Source organism: Gymnodraco acuticeps, unplaced genomic scaffold (assembly GCF_902827175.1).
Source record: "Gymnodraco acuticeps unplaced genomic scaffold, fGymAcu1.1, whole genome shotgun sequence".
In the NCBI taxonomy this organism is placed as follows: domain Eukaryota; kingdom Metazoa; phylum Chordata; class Actinopteri; order Perciformes; family Bathydraconidae; genus Gymnodraco; species Gymnodraco acuticeps.
In genome coordinates, this window is record NW_022990667.1 from 305,687 (window position 1) to 330,422 (window position 24,736).

Sequence of the window (24,736 nt, forward strand, 5' to 3'; positions counted from 1 at the left end):
AATACGCCGGGCTCGGTAGAATTCCAAGTATGCTGGACATTGGAACAGTCCTTCGGCGGCACTCGACGACGTAGCATACTTGAAATAGTGGCTCTGGAGCATCCTTCCTCGACATTGAGAAACACCCATATATGCAGAAGGGAATTGAGTGATAACCATTTTTCTATTTTTTGACATGTCATACCAACGTTGAAATAAGGCTTTTTGTCCTTTTTTTCAACTTGCTATATCAAAACTTTTCTGTAATTTTTAACGACATACGCCTCATTTCGAAATAAGATGTTTTATTGCATTTTTATGACTTTTCGGTCATTTTTAACAAATATATTTTTTAGACGAGGGGGACCCTTATCTAAAAATATATATACGCAATTATGCATGCTATATGACTTTTCTGTCATTTTTAACGACATACTATACCACGCCTGGTTTCTACACTACACCGTGCCTTACTGCCACATAAAATACCATGTTTTATGTTGCATTTTCATACTATTTCAATATTTGCTAAATAAGACAAGGCCATACATCCTTTCGTTTTCGTATTCTTTATTAAAATACTGCTGTACACACAAATATTGCAAAATTTGAGACAAGAGAACACAAGAGGGGCATCAAACTAAGATGGTGATTGTTGTAGTTTTGTTTATGTGGGGGAGGAGAAGTTTGTCACTAACATATACTGGAGTGTGTGTGTGTGTGTGTGTGTGTGTGTGTGTGTGTGTGTGTGTGTGTGTGTGTGTTCTGATGTGGAAGATAGTAATATGAGCACTGACAATGTGGAGACCAAGTTGGTGTGTGTGTTTGTGTGTTTTCTATAGCACCACATTCACCAAATAAGTTTTTTTCGGTTCATTTCACTAAAACACAGGAAGTAGTACATGATGTTTCCAGCTTGCTGCAGGTGTGTTACCCCCAAGTACAGAATATCAACTTGTATGACAGCTTTGACAAGACACTGTTCTCGTTTACATTATCCTCCTTGATTTGTCTCTTATCCGACAGTGTGCTTCATCCAGTACACAAGACCCTGTTTTTCTACAGTCTTAAGTTGTACACACCCGTCAAAAGCTACTGAGAACCAATCTAAGGCAGAGAAATCAAAAACAGTGGTTCGACAGCGCTTGGATTGATCTCTTTATCAGGGTGAAGCAGGTTAGCACAATATTCATTAAGTGACTGATTCAAATCATCAAAGGAGTATGAACCGTACTTAAGGGCAACATGAAACCCCTCACAGCATGATCTGCACAGTGCCAGTAACTTCCTTAACCCTCCGCCTGGAGACGCTCCACCTTAGCGAATCTGACTGGACAGGGGGTCGCCAATGACAGCCAAACACATTCAATCATTGGGCCCCTCCAGCTGTTTGTCATCCTGAGAGAAATCCAAGCCACCCGAGTGAGAGACCACTGCTTCGTCTCCAGCATGTTTATATTCCATGATCTTTAAAAGTCAAACGTAAAAAACTGTTGGTGCCCTGTTCTCCCCTTCCCTAAAACCCCTGCTGGAATTGGTCCACAGAATAATAACTTTTAATTGAGGCAAAAACAACTAATTGTCGTCCCAGCTCCTATCATGCATTCCTGCACAATATCTGAGAAAAACACAGCTAGAAAAATCACAAAAAGTGTCACTTTTCAAATGTGGAGAGGCCAAGTGAAGAAAGGGATAAAAGCATGAAGAACAGGGGAGAGAAAGAGAGAGAAAGGGGACATGTGGGGGACAAAAGAATGACATTCCACAAAGAGGCAGCTGTGGCTCCACCTCAACAGAAGGGCTACAACCAGGTGCTGGACAGCTGAACCAAAACCACCCACCCTTGAGCAGTTCATGTCACGATAGCGGCTATTAACCAAAGGCGGATGCTGCATATGTAACAAAATCATGGTAGGCGGCGATGGGAGAAGACACTCCTTCATCAATGCCAAAATAAAAACATGTTTCAACCTTTCAAACCCCAGTCCGTGCCCACACATATGAGCCTGATGTTCCACATGAATGAAAATGTCAGAAATCCATCGATTGTTCCAGTTTGAAGAGCCCACCCACCCAATTGGTTTGTCCTTTGTGTGGGGGAACCAAGGCAAAGGTGGGCTGGCCCATTTCATGAAACAGGAGCCATCCCACCCCCGTGAAAGCCTCGAGTGGTATGTCCCGTCAGTCAATAGAAGGCTGGATTTATTTTTGTTTTTTTGTTTAAATTCATATTCTGCACTGGTGTTCATGTCCGTGTGTGACGTTAGCTCTCTTTAAACCCTGCAGGCCACTCACACATATCCAAAACAAAAAAAAAATTAAAATCTTAGTGCATCCTCCTCAGAAAAAATAAACCCCAACTGTAGAAATAAACAATAAAAGCCGGAAAAATGTTCAAAACCTCATGGTTGGTTTCTTGTTGTGTTCCCCAAATCTAAAAAAATGTCATCATACTTGTTCGTCACAGCTTCCGTATGTGTCCTTTTTCGCTTTGTTTTTTTTGTCCTTTTGATTTACGTTTTTCAGCTGCGGGGTTTAGGAAAACTAAAAAAAATACACTTTAGAAAAAGCCTTCCCGGTGGACACGGTCAGTGTATGTGACTGAGGTTCACGAAGCCCCGCCTCGCTGCCTTGGCCATGCTGATGTCATCTCCACGAGCCTGGTCCTCCGCTGTAGTGCAATAATGTGCTCCAGGTACGGGCAGTCCCCCCCCGGGCCCACAGGGGGCGCTACAGGGAGCCGGAGGCCGCCGCCTGCAGCTCCTGGAAGGTGCTGTCGAAGCAGCGCTTCAGGTCCGAGTACGTCACCACCAGCACGCTCTTCTCGTCCCGGGACACCAGGCTCATCTTCTCAGGAACACCCGCGTCCAGCTGGGGGAAACAAGAGGATTACGTTTTTAACAGAAACATTTATGGAAGCATATTGTTATTTCTAAGGACTTAAAGTACAGATAGAACCACTAGCCGATTAGTCAATTGACAAATGTGACCCGCTCTATCGAAATCAGTCGGAAGTCGCAACGGCTCATTTCAAAATAAACGTGGATTAGCGTAAAAAAAATAGTTTTTCAGGGTTCGGTGTTTTGTTTGATTTTAAATAAACAAAGTCTTGGCTTTCAGAATATGAAACTTTTATTTCCAAAATCACACGATAAATAAATGTTTGAAGCTTGTAAAGGGAAGAAGACAGCTCTCCACTCTGCTCTTCCGCAGCGCCGCCCCCCTCCCTCCGGCTGACATTATGAATGTAAGGCGTATAGTAATCATAGATAACACGGCAGGGTCCGTTACAGTTTGTTTTCATCTGATTTCAAATAAACAAAGTCTTGGCTTTCAGAATATTAAACTTGTTTCGGCAAATTCAGATGATAAATACAGCTTTGAAGCTTCGGCATCATTACAAGCGGAGAACGGAGTAACTTAACGTAGGCAGGGCCGTATCCAGGATTTCCTAAATACCGAGGTCCAAACATGTTAGGGGGGATTTTGGGGATTTTCATGATCTAGTTAGGTGCTTTTTCCTGTGGGGGGTCACACATTGGATAATATATTGATTTCAAACCATGTCAGTGGATGCAGCATAAATAATTTTTGAAAGTGTAATACATGAATCAGTTGATTGTTACTATTAATGATCTGGACATGCAGCCTCTCTTCCATCTTCTTTAGTCTCTCTGTCTTCTTCCTGTTCTTTACTCTCTCTGTCCTCTACTCTTTCTCTTTGTTCAATCTCTCCCTCGTTGTTCACTTGTCGATCCTGCCAGTGAATTAAAAGCAATTCAGCCATTTAGTTCATTTCACTCATGTTCCCCTTTAAACTGTGGGTTTTCTCTGGAAGTTTTTCCTTTTTTGTCTGTCTGTCTGTCTGTCTGTCTGTCTGTCTAAAAAGATAATACATTGGATGAATGTAATTAACTGTAGCTCTCTAGCTAGTTTATTCACGCAATTTAAACCAAAGTATTGTGTTGTCGGACGTCCACTGACTAACGTAGAGCGTTCACACAGGATCTGCTGCTCATATGATGTCCTGATGAACAGGAACACAAGCAGCCCGCTGGACTCAGATCTCTAAATACCTCATCAATCCTCCGCCGCTCCGGTTCAAGTCCGGGCTGCGGTGGTTTGTTGATAGATGTCGTCTTCTTCTGTTTGCTTTAATCGAGGCTACGTAGTTATGCAGCGCCCCCATCGTCAGTAAATGGAAGTACTACAAAGAACCCCGTTTAGTGCAATTATTTCACTAGTTTTGTTATAGACAGCTTGGAAAATATTACCGAGGTCCGGACCTCGGTGACCTCAATGGTGGATACGGCCATGACTGCAGGCATAACAACAGCCGGTGTTTCTCCTGAGTGTTTCCCCCGGGAAACAAACACAATACACACAAACGCAAAAATACACAAACACACACACCCACACTCACACTCACTCGCTTCCCGCAGACCAGTAATCCAAACGAAAATATTTTCCCTCCGTACTATTTTGATAATTTGCTCCGCTAATAATCAATCAGATCGATGGATTCCAGAGAAGAGGAAACTTTAAAGGCCTTTTTCTCAAAATGATGACTCGGTGACAGTCATTATATAATGTGACATATTTTGCTTAATATTTGGAGAACAACACTAATCCTGATATCATTAGAAAGCTAGGACTCTCCTCTTTCCAACAGTGTATACAACTCAAAATGTGTCTTCGGGTCAATGCGACTGATTTCGATGGAGCAGGTCACAAATAATAATCTAACTGCCAAAAAAAACAAAAGCTAGACCTTATGACGGCTTCTCTAATCTGAGGATTTTACGTTTTTATCTCCTGTGATTGTAAACTCACATTGGGCTTTAGGTATAGATGCTTTTTCAATAGACCATTGTTAGACCAAAAAGATAGACAAAATAATCAGCAGGTCGATCGAGGATTTAAAAATAATATTACTTGAAGCTCTTCTTTTTGGGAAGTAGTTTGATGGCGGGATAGATATCATGCGGAACTACTAAATATAATCTAAGAATATGCCGATTAAATAACGAGATAAGACTTGTGAAGAACAGTTTGTCACAGCTTCTACAGTGCGAAGAGGAACAGCAGAAGTGAGAAATAAATGTGTCAATGAGTTCATTCTGGGGACTTTTTTTTTAGGGCGGCTTTAAGATGTTGGGTAAAGCATTTGAGATACGATTCCCGTGACCAGATGCAAAGAAAACGTCCCCAATAGAAGCGGGCCGATAAAGAACCTACTTTTACTTTCTCTGTTCTACCATCGGTTGGCCCATAAACGACGTTCTCACGCTTCCCTTCAGTCAGTGCATATGAAGCAGAAACAGATGTTCTGAAAATAGGCGGCTTCGCATGTTTGCATAGGTCTCAGATATATACAGAACATGTCTCTGAAGTGTTTGGCTCCAAACACCAAACAGATCATTGCAGCATTACCCACAATCCCCTCTGTTTCCAAAGTGCTGATTCTCTGTCTGTTACTTTAGATGAAAATAAGGAGCCCCTCCCCACGCCCCTCTGAGAGACATTTGGTTACAAAGAACTCAATGGTGCTCTAGGAGGAGATTCAGGTGATATGGGGGGGGGGGGTTACCTTGGTTGCTGATTGGCTAATGGTTACACAAGACAAAACATCGTTATGACATCATAAAGTGGCCAAAATCCGATCAGCTCATTTTCAGACAGGTTTTTATAGAAATTGATGTAGAAGAGACATGAAGAAGAGAGGACACATGTTTATGTAGAAGAGACATGAAGAAGAGGGGACACGTGTTGATGTAGAAGAGACATGAAGAAGAGGGGACACATGTTGATGTAGAAGAGACATGAAGAAGAGAGGACACATGTTGATGTAGAAGAGACATGAAGAAGAGGGGACACATGTTGATGTAGAAGAGACATGAAGAAGAGGGGACACATGTTGATGTAGAAGAGACATGAAGAAGAGGGGACACATGTTGATGTAGAAGAGACATGAAGAAGAGGGGACACATGTTGATGTAGAAGAGACATGAAGAAGAGGGGACACATGTTGATGTAGAAGAGACATGGAGAAGAGGGGACACATGTTGATGTAGAAGAGACATGAAGAAGAGGGGACACGTGTTGATGTAGAAGAGACATGAAGAAGAGGGGACACATGTTGATGTAGAAGAGACATGAAGAAGAGGGGACACATGTTGATGTAGAAGAGACATGAAGAAGAGGGGACACATGTTGATGTAGAAGAGACATGAAGAAGAGGGGACACATGTTGATGTAGAAGAGACATGAAGAGAGGGGACACATGTTGATGTAGAAGAGACATGGAGAAGAGGGGACACATGTTGATGTAGAAGAGACATGAAGAAGAGGGGACACATGTTGATGTAGAAGAGACATGGAGAAGAGGGGACACATGTTGATGTAGAGGAGACATGAAGAAGAGGGGACACATGTTGATGTAGAAGAGACATGAAGAAGAGGGGACACATGTTGATGTAGAAGAGACATGAAGAAGAGGGGACACATGTTGATGTAGAAGAGACATGAAGAAGAGGGGACACATGTTGATGTAGAAGAGACATGAAGAAGAGGGGACACATGTTGATGTAGAAGAGACATGAAGAAGAGGGGACACGTGTTGATGTAGAAGAGACATGAAGAAGAGGGGACACATGTTGATGTAGAAGAGACATGAAGAAGAGGGGACACATGTTGATGTAGAGGAGACATGAAGAAGAGGGGACACATGTTGATGTAGAAGAGACATGAAGAAGAGGGGACACATGTTGATGTAGAAGAGACATGAAGAAGAGGGGACACATGTTGATGAGAAGAGACATGAAGAAGAGGGGACACATGTTGATGTAGAGGAGACATGAAGAAGAGGGGACACATGTTGATGTAGAGGAGACATGAAGAAGAGGGGACACATGTTGATGTAGAAGAGACATGAAGAAGAGGGGACACATGTTGATGTAGAAGAGACATGAAGAAGAGGGGACACATGTTGATGTAGAAAAGACATGAAGAAGAGGGGACACATGTTGATGTAGAAGAGACATGAAGAAGAGGGGACACATGTTGATGTAGAAAAGACATGAAGAAGAGGGGGCACGTGTTGATGTAGAAGAGACATGAAGAAGAGGGGACACATGTTGATGTAGAGGAGACATGAAGAAGAGGGGACACATGTTGATGTAGAAGAGACATGAAGAAGAGGGGACACATGTTGATGTAGAAGAGACATGAAGAAGAGGGGACACATGTTGATGTAGAAAAGACATGAAGAAGAGGGGACACATGTTGATGTAGAAGAGACATGAAGAAGAGGGGACACATGTTGATGTAGAAAAGACATGAAGAAGAGGGGGCACGTGTTGATGTAGAAGAGACATGAAGAAGAGGGGACACATGTTGATGTAGAGGAGACATGAAGAAGAGGGGACACATGTTGATGTAGAAGAGACATGAAGAAGAGGGGACACATGTTGATGTAGAAGAGACATGAAGAAGAGGGGACACGTGTTGATGTAGAAGAGACATGAAGAAGAGGGGACACATGTTGATGTAGAAAAGACATGAAGAAGAGGGGACACATGTTGATGTAGAAGAGACATGAAGAAGAGGGGACACATGTTGATGTAGAAGAGACATGAAAAAGTGGGTTTTGCATAATAGGTGACCTTTAAATAAAGTTCCTTAAAATGGACAACTTTTAACAACAAATGTCTGACCTTGTTGAGGCAGGCGACGATGTGGCTGAGGTCGATCCAGGGCGTCCCCGCTTCGGTCACCTGGTGGAACAGGTGGTCCCGGAAAAGCTTCAACAGGTAGCGATCACCTGTCTCCGACCACGTTGGGTCCTTCTGGAACCTGAGGCACACAGAGAAGGTCAGATGGTAGTAACAGAACAACACACACACACACACAGGTGGAAGTTAACACAAGTCCTACTTACTCTGGACGCTCGTTGATGGTTCCCAGTTTGGCCAACAGGCGGAAGAGACGGCCGTTCTGCACCTCCTGCAAAAAGATTATTCATAAGTCACAAAGCGTTGTTGTATCTCTGACAGTTTGACGAAGGGCTAGACCACAAAAGGGTTTGAAGTGCAACATGTCCTTGACCAGAATTTGACCTTGCAGTTTCAGTCACCCACCAGCTGTTCAAGATATTTACAGAAAAATGGACAGTCAGCAGCGGTAGATTTTAGATCGAGGTTGAATCACACACCGTCACTGAACACAAGTAATATTATTATCTTGACACACTACAAATATAACCAACTTGAAGCAACAGACCTTTTGGCCCGAAGTGAGGGATACATTCTGCAGCGACGTTCAACTTGGATTAGAAACCACAAGCACTTTCTCATTGACACTACCCACTTAAAGTCTGTAGTCATTTAGATTCCCCCCCATGACCACACTACTTGCTGGAGAGTATGCAGATAGTGCACCCCGAAGGGTCAATTAAATACATAAACCTGAAACATGCCCAAAAAAAGGGGGGGATTTAAGAATGAAGAAACGTTGTGAAAGTAAAAAGGCACAGGTGAACTGACCATTGACTAGGGATGTAACGATACCAAAAACTCACGGTACGATAATATCGTGATAACAAGTCCACGGTACGGTATTTATCGCGATATTGAATAATAAAGAAATACCCATTTTTTTTACTCGGAAAATGTTTCTTTATTAAATAATAAATCTGATTTGTACAGCATTTTAGATAGCAGTATTTTAAAGTGTCAAAAACAAAGTGACAGTAACAGACTGGAACAAGAAAACCAGTGTTGTTGTACCTATAGTACTACCAAACAAAGTAGGCATTTTCTTTGTGCCACTGCATCTCAAAAAATAAACAAGACATTTAATAATCAGACCCTGCAATAAAATAAATCAAGTTTCACTTTTCAAGTAACTCAACTCAAACTCACTAGTCACTCACTCCGCATCGTCAGACAGGTTTTTAGGAATATGAGAATGTCCACATTTCCAGGTATTTATAAGCTGGGATGTTTGGGCATTTACAATATCCCCTGCTCTGGAAAAAACTCTCTCGCTTGGTACTGATGTTGCAGGGACAGCAGTGGTCGCGTTAACCGAATATTTTATTTATCAATGACGGAAAAATCTGAAAGCAGTCTGTCATTTTGACAGAGTAGAATAAACTCGGAACAGCGCCAACGTTTCCCCGCAGCGAGGCTCTGGTGTTATGCCGTGTTATGCATGCCCTCCAAAAGGAAATGATATAGTTTCCAAACCAGACTTTGCCGTACAGATCAACACATGTCTGGGAGGTTTTGCTTTACGCTCTGTGCGCTCCCGCGAGGTGCATGCACACACGGCATAACAAAAAAAAGTGTTTAAAAAAAAATTATTATTTGAAAAAGTTAATTAAAAAAAAAATCGTAGTAGATTTTGTCAGTCTCACGACGGTATTGGGACGTTTATTTAACGCGATATTCGGTATATCGTTACATCCCTACAATTGACCCTTTCAAAAAAACACTTCTCATCCCGGCAAGACCACCGTCAGAAACTGAAACCGCTGTCGCTTGAGTTTCTTCCCATACATGGTGCTTTGCAGAAAACACTTCCTCCTTACTGGAACCAAAAGAAAGCTGCATTATCATCACTGAAAATCCAACTGTGATATTTTCTAGAGCAGGGGTCTCCAACCTTTTTTAGGATGAGAGCTACTTTCAAAAAGTAAAACAAGTCGTGAGCTACTTTTAGTCCGCAGTGTATATATTTATTATTATATGCTGACCTCTAACCTTTGTGTGCTGTTTGGGTCTGTGGGACCCGTTTTCAGTGTTTACTAAAAGAACATGTATGCTCTAATCAATCAATCAATGTTTATTTATATAGCCCAATATCACAAATGTTACATTTGTCTCGGTGGTCTTCACAGTGTGTACAGAATATCAGTATGACAATAAGACACCCTCTGTCCTTAGACCCTCTGTCCTTAGACCCTCACATCGTACAAGGAAAGACTTCCGGAGAAAACCCACACACCCTCTAATTCAGGGTATATGCAGGAATCCTGAAGTTAAATTTAATAGGCAAGGCAAGTTTATTTATATAGCACTTTTCAACACAAGGCAATTCAAAGTGCTTTACAAAAAATGAAAGAGATTAAGAAAATGGCATTTAAAATCAGTCATTAAAAAGAAAAGCTAATAAAATAAACATACCTTTTAAGACCTTTTTTTATGACTCTTTCCATACATTTTAAGACCTCATCGCAACTTCGAGTTCTAACCGGTTACATTGGCGACACACTTTACCTCACATTGACTATATTGATTGTAAGATAGCACAACTAAACAGAGTGCAGACAGACGACTGAAGCCTCCTCTCCACATGAACTTCAACCTCTCTGTGAAGGTCAGGTTTAATGCAGTATGCTGCTTTGTTGCTTCTGTACTCAGTGCTCTTAGAAACCAGTATTTGACCAATAATTGACAAAACTTTGAACTATGAAATATATTAAACTTTGGTGAGCTTCAACGTGACTTCACTATTATTTAACAACTCTTTTTATTGGGTTCTTTTATTTGGGGTTAAGCACATTGTCAGAATAAGTGAGAAATGTATTTAACTTCTGTTAGACAGCTATCATACTGAATACATATTGACTGTAAATGTATGCAAACATGTATGGCATAGCTGTCTAACAGAAGTTACATTAACTTCTCACTTATTCTGACAATGTGCTTAACCCCAAATAAAAGAACCCAATAAAAAGAGTTGTTAAATAATAGTGAAGTCACGTTGTAATAACAATAACTCATCTCTCTCTCGTTTTCTTTTTGAGCTTTGCTAAAAGCCACTGTGTCAAGTGTCCTTCTTGGGTTGCCGTCCGGAGTTGTCCAATATGGCGGACCATCTCGCACATGCGCAGTACCGATCAGGCAGGGGGACGGATCGGGTAGTGACAGTCATCCCTTCTGTTTATTCTCCGCGGTGGACGGCGTGTTCTCCTGCTGTATACCTGAGAGATATACAGCAGCTGTATATCTCTCAGGTATACAGCAGCTGTATATCTCTCAGGTATACAGCAGCTGTATATCTCTCAGGTATACAGCAGCTGTATATCCCCCCCCCACAGAGCGGAGCAAGGCAACGAAACGAAACTTAAAATAAGAAGCAGCATTTATGGCACGCTATGCATGGGGCCACCTTGAGAGGGTTTCCCGACATGTTGTTTCAGTAAATTAAAGGGTGTTTCATGTTGTCGTTGCTGTGGACCTTCTTAATACCTTGGAAAATGCCGTTTAATACTTTTTAATAGCCTTCATTTTCGCTAAATTGATTTATCAACTTTTAATACTTTTTAAGACCCCGCGGACCCCCTGTAATTATTTTAACCTGCTTTATTTGCGAGTGGACCTCACATACTCTAGGGAGGTCCGGGGGCATGGGAAGGGCTAAATGCATCAATCTGGTGCACTTTGAGCACAAAATGGATATAGCAAAAAAGTAACAATTAAAAGATGTTTGGAGTTTTATTTGAGTTATTATTTTTAATTTGTTGTCAAAGAGATGCTGATTTGAAACCGTTGTTACATACAGATACGGCATTTCCTGTTTCTGCCGGAGAAGGGAGTTTGTCCCAAAGCTTGCCGCTGTATTTACTCCCCCCATCTGACAGAGGGGAGCCTCGTTGAGCTGCGAGTGTCACTCCGTCACGGGGGGGTAGTGTGTAGGGGTAGGGAGTAGGGCGTGGTTTGGGATTGGGCCTTCTTGTGTGAGAACATGTATGCCAGCACTGGATTTCTAACGGAAATGTAAAATTTCCCTACAACCTGCTGCATTAAAATAATTTGCATCTGAATGTTTTTCAGAGTAGGGTTTCGTGATATATGAAATTAATTTGAATAATAACGTTTGTTTGGTGCGCTATTTAAAATTGGATGTGCAACAACAAGTTGATCGACTGAAAGAAAGTACATTTGAGTACAAGTACATTTGAGTGCAGAAATTGAAGGTGTCTGGCTGTAAAATATGGAGATTTCCTGCTTTTGTTTCAATATTTTTGCTTAAATGTATGCTTGAAAAGGGGAAAAGTGTAACAGAGAACGTGAGAAGTTGAATTTAAACAAAAAAACGTAATGACGCCACTTGCAGTCTGCAGCTTTGCACAACAGTGTGATTATAAAGAAGCGAACAGGTCAGTCGTTTATGAAACATGACCCCAGGCTAGTATCAGGGAACCCAGGAATGACATGAACACATTGTGTCCATCTGGGGTTTCATGCAAATGTTGTGTTTTTTGACATGTTTAAAAAAAATTAAAAAAGGTTTACGAGGAACATAAACCCCACTGCTTCTATTCCCTGTATGCAGATACACATTGAGCTGAGGCATTATGCAAAGATGCCATGGTAAACTAGAAACGGTTACACTGTCCCAACAGCAGTTATCAGCAGATCACAGGCTGGCTGGCCCACAACAACAAACCTACTTTTCTAGCCCAGTTGTATCACTACAGAAAGGCGTTTCCTTGTTCTACTCTCCAGTTGCTATATGAACCAGTTAGCAGGTAGAAACACTAGCACAAACTACTTAGTGTGCTGGATGTATAAAGTGCCACAGAGTTAAGGAGAAGTTGATAAACAAGAAGAGCGATGAGGTGAAGGTCGGCTGTTTCACACATTCACTCCCTAACAAGAGGCGGCTAAACTCAAGACGAGACTATATACCATACAACATCCTGTGTGCACACAACTTCCCTCTTAGCTCACTGAACGCATGGCCTACTCCAGAATATCAGCCTGACAACAACAACAGGACTGCAACTGCTAGGGCTGCTCGATTATTTGGGTCAATACTTAATATAACGATTATTAAAAACGATTATCCATTTACAGTTTTTTTTACATTAACAGTTGATTACCCTGAACTTTAAGTATAATTCAACTGGAAAAACAATTAAAAAATATATTTTAAAATCGTTTTATTTTGATGTTTTCATAATCGTTGCAAGCCTAAATCGTAAATGCGATTAAAATACGATGAATTGAGCAGCGCTAACATGCGCTCTCTGTCTGCTCTGTGCCTTGTGAGACAGACTGAAGAAATGCACCTTCACATACCTTAGCCAGATCCTCCTCAATGACATCATTCCTCATCTGCGACGCATCCAGTTGTGTGTAGAACCGAGCTCCAATCATTGGCATTATGTCATTGACGCTGCGCGGGCGAGACTGTTCAGTCAGCAGATACCTGCACAGACACACACACTTTAGTTTGACTTGTGGTTTCTTGGGAAGGATGGATAAAGACTCTTCCACAAAAAAACGTGACAGGGTATATTTGTTGACAAAAGGAGCATAGACAAAGCGTGACACCTAAAATCCTTTCCGCTACATAACACCAGCATTGTTAATGTAGTCTGAACAGGAATGTTTACTTAATTTAAAAGAGCAGTCTTGCCAACCAGATTCCAGCTTTGTCTCATTTGTTAAACGTGGCATTTATGAAGGTTCTGGATGGCTGGGAGGCTTCAAGAATGTAAAACTGCAGTCTCAACTTGGCCAATCAAATTTAAGAGATCAAATCACATTGGGAGTTGTTTTAAGCAAACTGTGATCAGAGGGTTAAGTGTAAAAGCTTTGGTAGGCAACATAGAACAAGGGTTTGAGGTAAACTACATAAAACGAACGGAAAATCCCAGCCCATTGTCTCCAACTGTTTTCCAATGAAACCAACGAGAAGGTCCCTGAGTTTGCAGCACTGACAGCTCCTCTCCAATCCTCCCTCCAAAGCCACTCCCCTAAAATGATCAGTATGAACTATCACAACAGTATGGCTTTGTTAGCAGCTGTCAGGTTAGCAGCGCCTGCCATGTGTGCATTTGTCACTAAAACAGTTAGTCCACAGGTGTCAAACTCAAGGCCCGGGGGCCAAATCAGGCCCGTGGTGGATTTAATTTCGGCCCGCAGGATAATTTCTAATTCCTATTAGATCTGGCCCGCCGGTATATTGCACCTTCACTCCATCCTGAGGGTCTCCTCCGCTCAGAGCCTGAGCCCAAACATTGATGACCTTGCACCCAAGATGAGATGCCAAGTATCTGAGCTAGCATCACAGAGCAGCACACTGAGTTTAATGGATGTTTCCTTCTGCACTTTCTCTCAGGACAACAGGGCATGTTTGGTTTTCTCTCTGAGGGAAATAGTTTTGTTGAAGCTGTTGTTGGCCTGTGGGAAAATGTAACCATAAGAAATGACTCTGGAAAAGCTGCAGATAGAGCCATAAGAAATTAATGCAACTGATTATTTAATGTTGTTTTTATAGGCAATAAATTAAGCTGTGTTAGTTCCAGGTTTAATATGTGCAATAAGTTCATTTCAATACGTTTTGCAATAAACATTGAACCAGTCCGGCCCTCGACTAGTATCCATTTTTTTTACTTTGGCCCACTGTGTGTTTGAGTTTGACCCCCCTGAGTTAGTAGGTACGAACTTTCTTATCAAACTTTATGTCAGGACAATTTTCGATTCTATGCAATTTCCCACGTGCTGCACCCCCCTCCCTTTCTTACAGGATCAGGTTCTTGAGGTCTGAAGAGTAGTTGATGGACACCAGCTCCATGGCCTTCTGCAGGTTCTCCCTTTGAATGCCGGCCAGGGAGTTGCATGACAGCGCCAGCACCACCTTGCCCAGTGACACTAGGTCTGCTTGCTACACAACAGAAACACACATATCACAGAGGATACCGTTACGAAGAGCTTTTCCACACATGCTGGCGTTAAGTATTGACATGTTACTCCTTCCATTAGCACTTCTGGGATGTATATTCAAGTGTAGTTCAACACAAAGTCGTCATAAAAAGTACCTGGTACTGTGGCATTAGGGCAAGATGATTGGTCTGACTGCTGTCAAAAGTTAAGACATCAAACACCCCGACACAGTTCACCCGTAACCTGCAGAGATAAGAAACCATCATCAGTAATAGTTTAGTCTGAGTGTTAAAGCAAACAGGTATTATCTTGAACTGTATTGAAGTGAACATGTATTATTTGAGACTGTTTTTGAAGTAATCCTATATATATATATATATATATATATAAACCTTCTTACCTACACTCCATAAGGCAGATATCACCAACACACACACCTCCTGTCTCCAGCACACACACATAAACTCCTTGACCCAGATATCAGCAACACACACACATACGCCTCCGCTTATCAGCACAAACACACACACACACACTTCTCCTCACTAACACACACGTTCTTTTTCAAGGTTCTTTCTGGGGCCAATAATCCCAAGCACCAATATATCTGTGTACAATGTTTGATTGTTTAGAAAAGAATAGTTTGTGTGAAACCTTCCTTGAGAAATTAAAGGAGTTGGGTCCGGTGGAAGATAAGAAGTGACTCTCCGCCCCAAATATGTCCATATACACTGTTTACCCATGCAAAATGCTCCCTGTTTCTGACTGGCTGGTCCCGATATCTGCATCGCACGGCAGTAGAGCGGGGAGTGCTCTGTTTCAGGGCACTCTGTATTTCGTATTGTGTTTTTTACTGTATTAAAATCAGATTATTGTTATAACTTTTATGCCGGTGTTTTGAACTCCTTCTTTTATTAAATCTGACCAGGCTCATCTAAAGGACGGCGCGGAGCAGAGGTGGGCTTTAAGCCACCACTATTGTGTTTGCTCCTACAGTGTGCACAGCAACATGGTTGTGGGGGAAAAGGAAGCGTAAACTGAAAACACTTCCGCTTTCAATACATTTTCAGTAAACTTATCTCCACCTTCTGAGCTTGAAGGAAATTCACGCTCTGTGCACCAGGGTCTAATTAACAGTATTTATCAATGATGATAATGAGGTGTTAATGTGTGTGTACCTGGTCTTGCCAGTAATGAGAATCTTGCTGGGGTCCATGACGCGGCAGGCCAGGCCGGCGGTGTGGATGGTGCGCAGGGCCGAGCTCAGCTGCACGATGTAGGCCCAGATCAGAGACTCTGGGAGCAGACCTGCGTGCTGCCGAGGCGGAGGAGGCTCATGTTGTCCTGCAAGAGAAACACATGCTTCATCACGATAACGTAGGCTGAAGGGTTAGACATTACTCATGAAGTAAAACCCAAACTGTCATTAACTTCCTTGGCATACGTATCTTCAGGATAAACGGTCAGTTAGTCACACGTCTTTCTGTATAACGGTTATTTTCTATCATGACAATTTAACCTTTATGACACGTATTATACTCTAAGTTCGGGAAACAGTAAAAAGCCCAAACTGATATCTTCTTGGCATTTTTGTCTGACCAACAGTCCAAAAAAGATTTCAGATTAAAATGATATCAAACTGAAATTCTGATCATTGAGACGGGCATTTTAGGGCTGATAAACAATAAATGCAGATAACACTTTTTGTTCGAATGACTCGTGACATTTCTACAAACAGAAATGAAGTTCCCCGTTTCCAGAAATCATCCTTGATATCAATTCAAAACTTAGGCTTGCTTCTTGTAATATGCTGTCATACCACAAACACAGGGTTGGGTAAGGTTACTCTTGTGTGGGAGTGTACTATAAAAAAAAACACAATGTCACATTGAGAAAGATGAAACTGCTAAATTGTTCGTTTAGGCAATTTGAGAAATTCATTTGCACTTTATGATTGCGTGATTTTGGGGTGTTTTTTCCCTGTGCAATTCTTAACAAATCAACATAACAAATGGTTATCAGCTACTGACTTACAGGGGGGTCAAACTCAAACACACAGTGGGCCAAAATAAAAAAATGGATACTAGTCGAGGGCCGGACTGGTTCAATGTTTATTGCAGAACTTATTGAAATGAACTTATTGCACATATTAAACCTGGAACTAACAAAGCTTAAATTATTGCCTATAAAAACAACATTAAATAATCAGTTGCATTAATTTCTTATGGCTCTATCTGCAGCTTTTCCAGAGTCATTTCTTACGATTAGATTTTTCCACAGGCCAACAACAGCTTCAACAAAACTATTTCCCTCAAAGAGAAAACCAAACATGCCCTGTTGTCCTGAGAGAAAGTGCAGAAGGAAGCATCCATTGAACTCAGTGTGCTGCTCTGTGATGCTAGCTCAGATACTTGGCATCTCATCTTGGGGGCAAGGTCATCAATGTTTGGGCTCAGGCTCTGAGCGGAGGAGACCCTCAGGATGGAGTGAAGGTGTGCCTGCAATATACCGGCGGGCCAGATCTAATAGTAATTAGAAATAATCCTGCGGGCCGAAATTAAATCCACCAAGGGCCTGATTTGTCCCCCGGGCCTTGAGTTTGTGGACTAGACAAAGCCGGAGTGGTTTTGCTTCCTCTGTCTGCAATCCAGACGGTAGGCCTGACAGCACCTGCTCTAGGATCAGTTTCAGCCACAGTTTCCTCCAAGTCCCAATGTCTATCTTACAGACACACAAACTGCCAACTGTCAAAACAGGATACCTCAAAACTCCCATCCATTGATTTATTTTGGAAGATTTATGACATCTACCAGAATCTCTTTGTTTTAGACAGACTGCATTTCAATTGTAAACAGACACTTGGCCTTTAGCACAACTTTGGTTTCAACTTGGTAACCTATATATTTTCTTGTGACATCCCAATAACATCAGGGTCTATGCAGGAGTCCTGGAGTCAGATGTAAAACCTTTTAAGACCTTTTTCAAGACCCTTTCCATACATTTTAAGACCTCATCGCCACTTGGAGTTTTAACCGGTTACCTTGGAGACACACTTTACCTCACATTTACTATATACAGTATGGATTGTCTTTCCTCCTTATCTTCCAACCATTTGGACGCAGACTTGCATTTCCCCATAACGATGCTGTTTAACAACCGGCGTAAACGGAGCTTCGCACGCTATCAAGCAGTGAGCGTGCGATGTCCTGTTCAGACATGGGCGTAGGAAGCATCCTCAATGTGGGTGGGACAATTTCACAGGGGGTGTGGGCAGGTGGTGGACCTCACCTCCTCTAGGGGGAAGATGATTTTTTTTAAATATTGAAGTTAAAAGCATCAATCTGCTGCACTTTGAGAGCAACATTTGGGAATAAATCTATGGATACATCTCTCAACAACACCCATATGAAACAGAACTGTAAACAGATTGACTTTTTCTTTATGCATATTTTACAAATCACTCCCCTTTCAAACTGTATTCTTGTCCTATAGTATGAGTTGGAATCATTTCATACCTGTTATTCTCTTGTTTTTTATAACTATAATGACCATAAAGGTGTGCCTTGGAAATACTTGTTTACATAGATTACCAAACCGTTTGAGACCCACTACTAAAGTGAGCTATCTAAACCCTCAGAGAGTCCTTTACCTCACTGAGCTGTAGTCATCAGCCTCTCAGTCTGACAGGAGAGGACTCGCCCTCCACCTCGTTAGTAACAGCGCCTTATATCCGGGTGCTAGTGGAGCACGCTCGTGAACTGTTAGTGCCGGGGCCTCGCTGCGGGGAAACTGTGGCATCATTTTACAACTAAATACAGCTATACAAAAAACGCTCCATGTGTACGGCTCTGAGAATCTGCCTTGGTACAAAGTAGCAGTGAAAACATGGTACGGAGTTTCATTGATTTGGGCATTCTCACAATAAGAAAGTGGAATGGATTTGATAGTGAAGCACTGACACAGCGCCCTACAGAGTGCGGCGAGGGGAAAGACCGATTCACGGACTTTCCGCATAGTAAAAGTGGGGGGGTCTAAACTAATCATTTGAAAAAGGTGTCCCACCCTCATATAATGGCTGCGATGTCCTGTTCAGATGACGTCAAATCCAACGGGATGCCATCAATAAACTACACAGAATCACACTACACACCTACGCCATGATTACATTCAGGCAGACTGTAGAATACAACCTCTCTGGACAATTCATATACTTATTGAAAACAAGCTACAAAATGTAATGCCTTGGAAAATGCCGTTTAATACTTTTTAATAGCCTTAATTTTCTCTAAATTGATTTATCAACATTTAATACTTTTTAAGACCCCGCGGACCCCCTGGACATGTTTGTCTAGAAATCCTAATGCAGAAACATATCTCCACATGGGTACATGTTTTAGAAGGGCTTGAGGCTAGGACATATGTAATTCAAACATAAAAAACAATAATGTTGTATAGTCTGATATAGCCAATGATGGTTTTGAGCAGAACAGCAGGCATTGCACACTTAAAGATACTCCCTTAAATAGACCTGTGTAGCGACACCATAAGCAAAGAAGAAAACAAACTCAAAATACGAGAAGCAGCAGTGTGCGAATTCAACCGCTGATGCTGGGTCTATTTCAGGGAAATGCTGCAAGGGTTGAAAGAACTAACTCACCCCACTTCCTCTTGGTGAAGAACGAGTCTGCTGCTGGGTCATTGAAGTGTCTGCTGAACATGGTCTCTGCACCCGCATGGAAGTCATAGGAGAACACTAAAGCTAGGGGGAAATGAAGGAAGGGGGATAGTGTTACTAACATGCACACCTGTATTTATACAATTATTGCCACTTACAAATGACACACTTACAGTGGTCTCCGAAGGCCTTTGTGGTGAAGACCTCCCGCAGTGTAACAGAGTTCGAGTGCTGAATCTTCTTCCACATGTCCACCAGCATCATACACTTGGTGTTAACAAGGCGGAAACCTGTACACATTTGCAAAGATGCACAACAGACAAACAGGCCATTAGAAATTAATAATTGGACGTCTTACAACACATCAGGGTCTATGCAGGAGTCCTGAAGTCAAAAGTAACACCTTTTAAGACCTTTTTTAAGACCCTTTCCATACATTTTAAGACCTCATCGCCACTTTGAGTTTTAACCGGTTACCTTGGAGACACACTTTACCTCACATTTACTATATACAGTATGGATTGTCCTTCCTCCTTATCTTCCAACCATTTGGACGCAGACTTGCATTTCCCCATAACGATGTTGTTTAACAACCAGCGTAAACGGGCCTTCGCGCGCTATCAAGCAGTGAGCGAGTGAGCGTGCGATGTCCTGTTCAGATGACGTCAAACCCAACGGGATGCCATCAATAAACTACACAGAATCACACTACACACCTACGCCATGATTACATTCAGGCACACTGTAGAATACAACCTCTTTGGACCATTTATATACTTATTGAAAACAAGCTACAAAATGTAATACCTTGGAAAATGCCCTTTAATACTTTTTAATAGCCTTAATTTTCGCTAAATTGATTTATCAACTTTTAATACTTTGAGACCCCGCGGACCCCCTGCAGATGCATTTCTTTTTCATTTTAACTGGAAGTGAGGAGGACGCACGTCTGTCCGTCCTGGGAGAGGGATCCCTCCTCTGTTGCTCTCCCTGAGGTTTCTCCCATGTTCCCTTTAAACTGTGGGTTTTCTCCGGAAGTGTTTCCTTGTACGATGTGAGGGTCTGAGGACAGAGGGTCTGAGGACAGAGGGTCTAAGGACAGAGGGTGTCGTATTGTCATACTGATATTTTGTACAAACTGTGAAGACCACTGAGACAAATGTAACATCTGTGATATTGGGCTATATAAATAAACATTGATTGATTGATTCATAATCTTTGCCTAGTTGCCTCGTCAATACACATTATTTGACACATTGGCTATTTTGGTTGTGGTGGTATATATGCATTTCCTTTTAAACGATTGCCCTTAGAATCAATAAACCTCATATGCGTTATGATTCTTTGGAAGATAATGTGTTGTTATCACCACATTTATTACCGTGTATCCTCCTCAGGCAGTAAGGCAGGTCATCCTTGCTGTTGACGGCCTTGTAGCAGGAGGTGATGTAGCTGAAGTTGCTGGTCTTCTGCATGCGGTTGGGTGGAGGGAGGGCCTCGAGGGGGAAGAGGCTGTGGTAGCTGTCCACCTCAGAGGGCACATCTACCAAAAACAGACGTAGTTTCAGATGAGAAAAAATAGCCTTGCACACGGAAACCATAACAGATCCAGCATGTTAAAGAAGGTCACAGCCTACATAAACAATTAGTTGTTTTGACAAGATTATTCAATTCCTATATGAATGGTTTTCACACATCTTTACAGTAATGTTATTTTGCAGCTGAAATGATTGACATGAACCCTTTACCTGGGTTCTCCGAGTGGTCAATCTGGGCCATGGTTATTAGATGTCTGTTTATCAACTCCTGGAAGACAAACAGCAGAATATCACATCAGAGAATACATCTAGTGAAAGAACAGGTGGGTGATTGGGAAATACCTGTCGGAGTTCATCAGCCATGAAGAAAGACGGGGCGTTAGCTTTCGGCTGCATGTAAGCCACATTGGGCGCAGTGGGGGGATAGATATGATAGGTAGGAAACACCTGCAAAGAAACCAGAAAGAACAGCTTCCTATTTATCGAGAAATGAAAACCAATGTGCTCAGATGTTGTTCTTTTTGTCCTAGCTACGCAAATGAATGTCATGAAACAAAACTCTAATCAAGATTTTAAAGAAGTGCTAAAAGTGTATACAACGCCAGTTTAAACTGGTTAATACCCGTTATTGGCTGCAAGGAGGCTGTTTTATTTTAGATTGTGGTGATTGCATGAAAAAAGGGCAGCTTACAGACTGAAGTATGGGTCCTGTGCAGTCAACACTCTTGCTTCTCAAGAAACCGAGATGTTTTAAATGCAGTTGTTTACACACAACATTTTTTAGATATGTTTTATAATGTGGTGCTGCATCGTTGTATGTTTTCTTAAGTACTCTTCTTGTGTATTTTCAGCTTTAGTCTGGCAGTATTACCCAAAATAGACAGAAGGGCACTGTGTGCAGCACATACCATCCCAGACATTGGCGCGGGGGTGTTGTCTGTGTAGAAGTAGGTCGTCCCCCCTACAGTCTCTTTCTGGATCATGTGAGGGCCCTGGTCAGCTGCACTGGTGGGCACCATGTAGTTGGCAGGGTTTGGGGTGTGACTGCGCCGGCGAGGAGCAGGTGAGGTGTGCGGTGTAATTTTTGGGGAGTGAAGAGGAGACGACCCCGCAGACAGAGACATGCCTAGAATTGGAGACAGGAGAGTGTTTTATTTCAACAGTAGCGCATGTGGAGATGTAAACAGAAGGGAATTCCCGAACCAGCAAAAGATTGGAAAACAAAACAAAGCCAAGTAGAAAGTGGAGCAAAGCAGATACAACAGGGGGATTTGTCTCTAAACGATGCTCTGAAAAAACCCTCACCTGGAGCCAGTGCAGCAGCTGTGGAGCTGTTGAGGCCAGGATGTGGGAACAGAGGAGAGGGGAAGGCCGGGACAGAGGACTGGGCCATGGGGGCCTGAGCCATGGGGGCTTGAGCCATGGGGGCCTGAGCCATGGGGGCCTGAGCCATGGGGGGCATTCGTGGAGCTCCTTTAGGGATGAACTCACTTGCTGCTGGGTTAGGAGCCTGGTGGTAAAAGAAAATACATGCAAGAGTTATAACAAAAATGTGCCACTCCTGTAAAAGGAAATAAAGATTAAGAAGAAAATTAAATGTATCCTAGTAAAATCCGAAGTACTTGCTCATAGAAAAGCACAATACTGAACATTAAAAATACTTTGAAATAACTTTCTTGTTTTGAAAAGGATGCTTGTGTGCTCACCTTTCTCCTTTGGGAAATGCTAAGAGCACCAAAATCACTGAACAGTGAGGATGTCGGGGAGTTCACCGGATCTGTGGAGACCAAAGAGTGTGAGAGTTTGGCAGTGGCCCTTCAAACATCTGATGAATGAGTATTACAATTCCCACAGATTGCTATATCAGTCTCACCATGAGTGCTGTGGCTGAAGTTCTTGGCACCATCGTTGAGGAGACTAGGAGAGCTGCTGCTGGTGGTCATTCGCTAAAGACAACAGCAACAAGAAAAGATGTGTAACAGAAGACACTGATGAAATGTGTGAGTTATGATGTTTAACTAGTTTGTAAAAAAAATAACTACATGCAAGACATCTCAATAACTAGTGCATAGGTTTATCTGAGGACTTAAAGCAGCAATGATACCAAACTCACATACGTTTTCAAAGCAGTTTGTTCACACCGACAAAACAATGTACAGAACAGCACCCTCTCATACCTGCATCATTGAGTATTTAGTCTCTGCTGGGCTCCCAAACCCATTGACCCCGATAAAGCTGCTGCTGAAGTAAGAGTTGGTGAGATTGGCATCGTTCAGAGACGCACCCTCCATCCCTGGGACTGTGGATGACAGAAACCAAAGTTTAGCAAATAGTAACTGTAGCAAGATAGTTTAAACAGAATTGAAGGTTAAGCATGTGTGTTAATGTCAGCACTATTACTTGTTTGAAATGTAAACATTTCTACAACTGCAGAGTGAGACACTACTACAATATCCACTTAGTATCATTTAATAACAAACTTTTTGCAACACGTACTGGTTTCAATGGCTCCGGGTTTAATGGGACGTAGTGAGCGTTTGGTGTTGCATGAGCATTTGAGTTACTTGCGGTTTGTTTACGTTGGGAAACAACGCTAAACCCCGTGAAGAGCTAACGTGGCTAGGCTAATGTTACCAAACATTACACTTCAGTTGCATCCCAACATCAACACTATAGTTCACAATCACATCATCCAAGTGAAACAAAATAACGGGACTAGTGCTAACACTGAAGACGCCTATCTCAATACACAACCAAACGCATTCAAGTTGAATATAGCGTTCATTTCAACGCTAGTTGAGCTAATGCTAAGCTACGGTAGCTGTAGTGTCGCGGGTTTCTGCCCACTCACAGCTGTCACACACAAACACCAGGCCTCCTCCGTGAGAACAGCATGGCTAATGTTACACCTGGTTACAAAACATAAAAACCACCTGAAGACAGAGCTAACGTTATCCATAAGGAAGCCTTAGTGTAAAACATGTGCCAGCTACACACTGAAGGCTTTGGATAATGTTTTGCGGGCAAAGGTAACCCACGTTGTTTTGGGGTGACGAGGCCTCACTGAATCCCCGGGCTAGATTTTAACAAAGCCCAACAAGGCCCAAAAGTAAAGTCGCAGCCAGTCGCCCCGTGTGAGGCCAGTTTACTCACTGGTTAAAAGCTGCCCCTCCAGAGACGTGCCTGCAGGCCCCATTGTTTCGCTTTTCTTGGACACACCGGTCCCCCCAGGGCAGGCAGCTGCGGGTCCGCCGAGGGGAAACCCCGTCCCGCCGGCCATGGACAGCGGGACGGGGCTCCCGCCGCCGTGCATAGGCAGGCTTCCCATGGACGGCTCATCGTGCAGGAACTGACACTCTTCTCCATAAAAGCAGGTTTTGTCTTTTGCGTAATATCGGCAAAACTTCACCTTGACATTGGGTATCCCGGCAACCCCTAGCGGAGCAGCTGAAGCTGGGAGTCCACTGTTCATGGCACCGCTGCTGCCGGAAGACTCGCACACATAGAGACGCAGAGAGCTAGCCACTTAGCCTGCTAGCCTGCACACAGTTCCCCCCTTAAAGGAGCGGATTAATGTCACTGGAGCTGGTGAAGAACGTTAAAACGCTGCAGTACTCACATTATAAGGCTAAGATGCTTTTTGGTTTGAGAAATTATCTCTGCATGCGTCAAATCCTGGTCGTCGTTGTTGTCGCTATCCATGCAGCTGCCTTCTTTGCAAAGTAGCCTGTTGTTGTTTTTTCTCGCAGACACTAGACAGGCTAGGGACCAGCTAGCATTGCTTTGCATTGTGGGTAGAGCGTTTGGCAGAGTTCACATGCTGAAAATTAACGTCGCAAATTCAACTTGCAGCACTGTGATAT

The 24,736-nt window shown here is 42.6% G+C and overlaps 1 protein-coding gene across 3 annotated transcripts; it reads right to left on the reverse strand.

Moving 5' to 3' along the window:
• Positions 1–532: 532 nt before the first annotated feature.
• On the reverse strand, positions 533–24,662 carry pan3 (poly(A) specific ribonuclease subunit PAN3). Of its 3 annotated transcripts, none has more exons than XM_034229622.1 (18): positions 24,027–24,662; positions 23,051–23,172; positions 22,747–22,819; positions 22,580–22,650; positions 22,179–22,383; positions 21,782–21,999; positions 21,216–21,320; positions 21,084–21,141; positions 20,717–20,878; positions 19,509–19,625; positions 19,318–19,419; positions 15,839–16,004; positions 14,816–14,903; positions 14,522–14,661; positions 13,071–13,200; positions 7,919–7,983; positions 7,695–7,833; positions 533–2,850 (listed from the first exon to the last, which is right to left on the reverse strand). In XM_034229622.1, the coding sequence occupies exons 1-18, from the start codon at positions 24,343–24,345 to the stop codon at positions 2,710–2,712; spliced, it is 2,421 nt and encodes an 806-aa protein (XP_034085513.1). In that variant the 5' UTR covers positions 24,346–24,662; the 3' UTR covers positions 533–2,709. The 3 variants fall into 3 exon arrangements, with proteins under 3 accessions (XP_034085513.1, XP_034085516.1, XP_034085514.1); XM_034229625.1 differs by having other exon boundaries at positions 24,283–24,660; XM_034229623.1 differs by having other exon boundaries at positions 24,493–24,658.
• Positions 24,663–24,736: the final 74 nt, after the last annotated feature.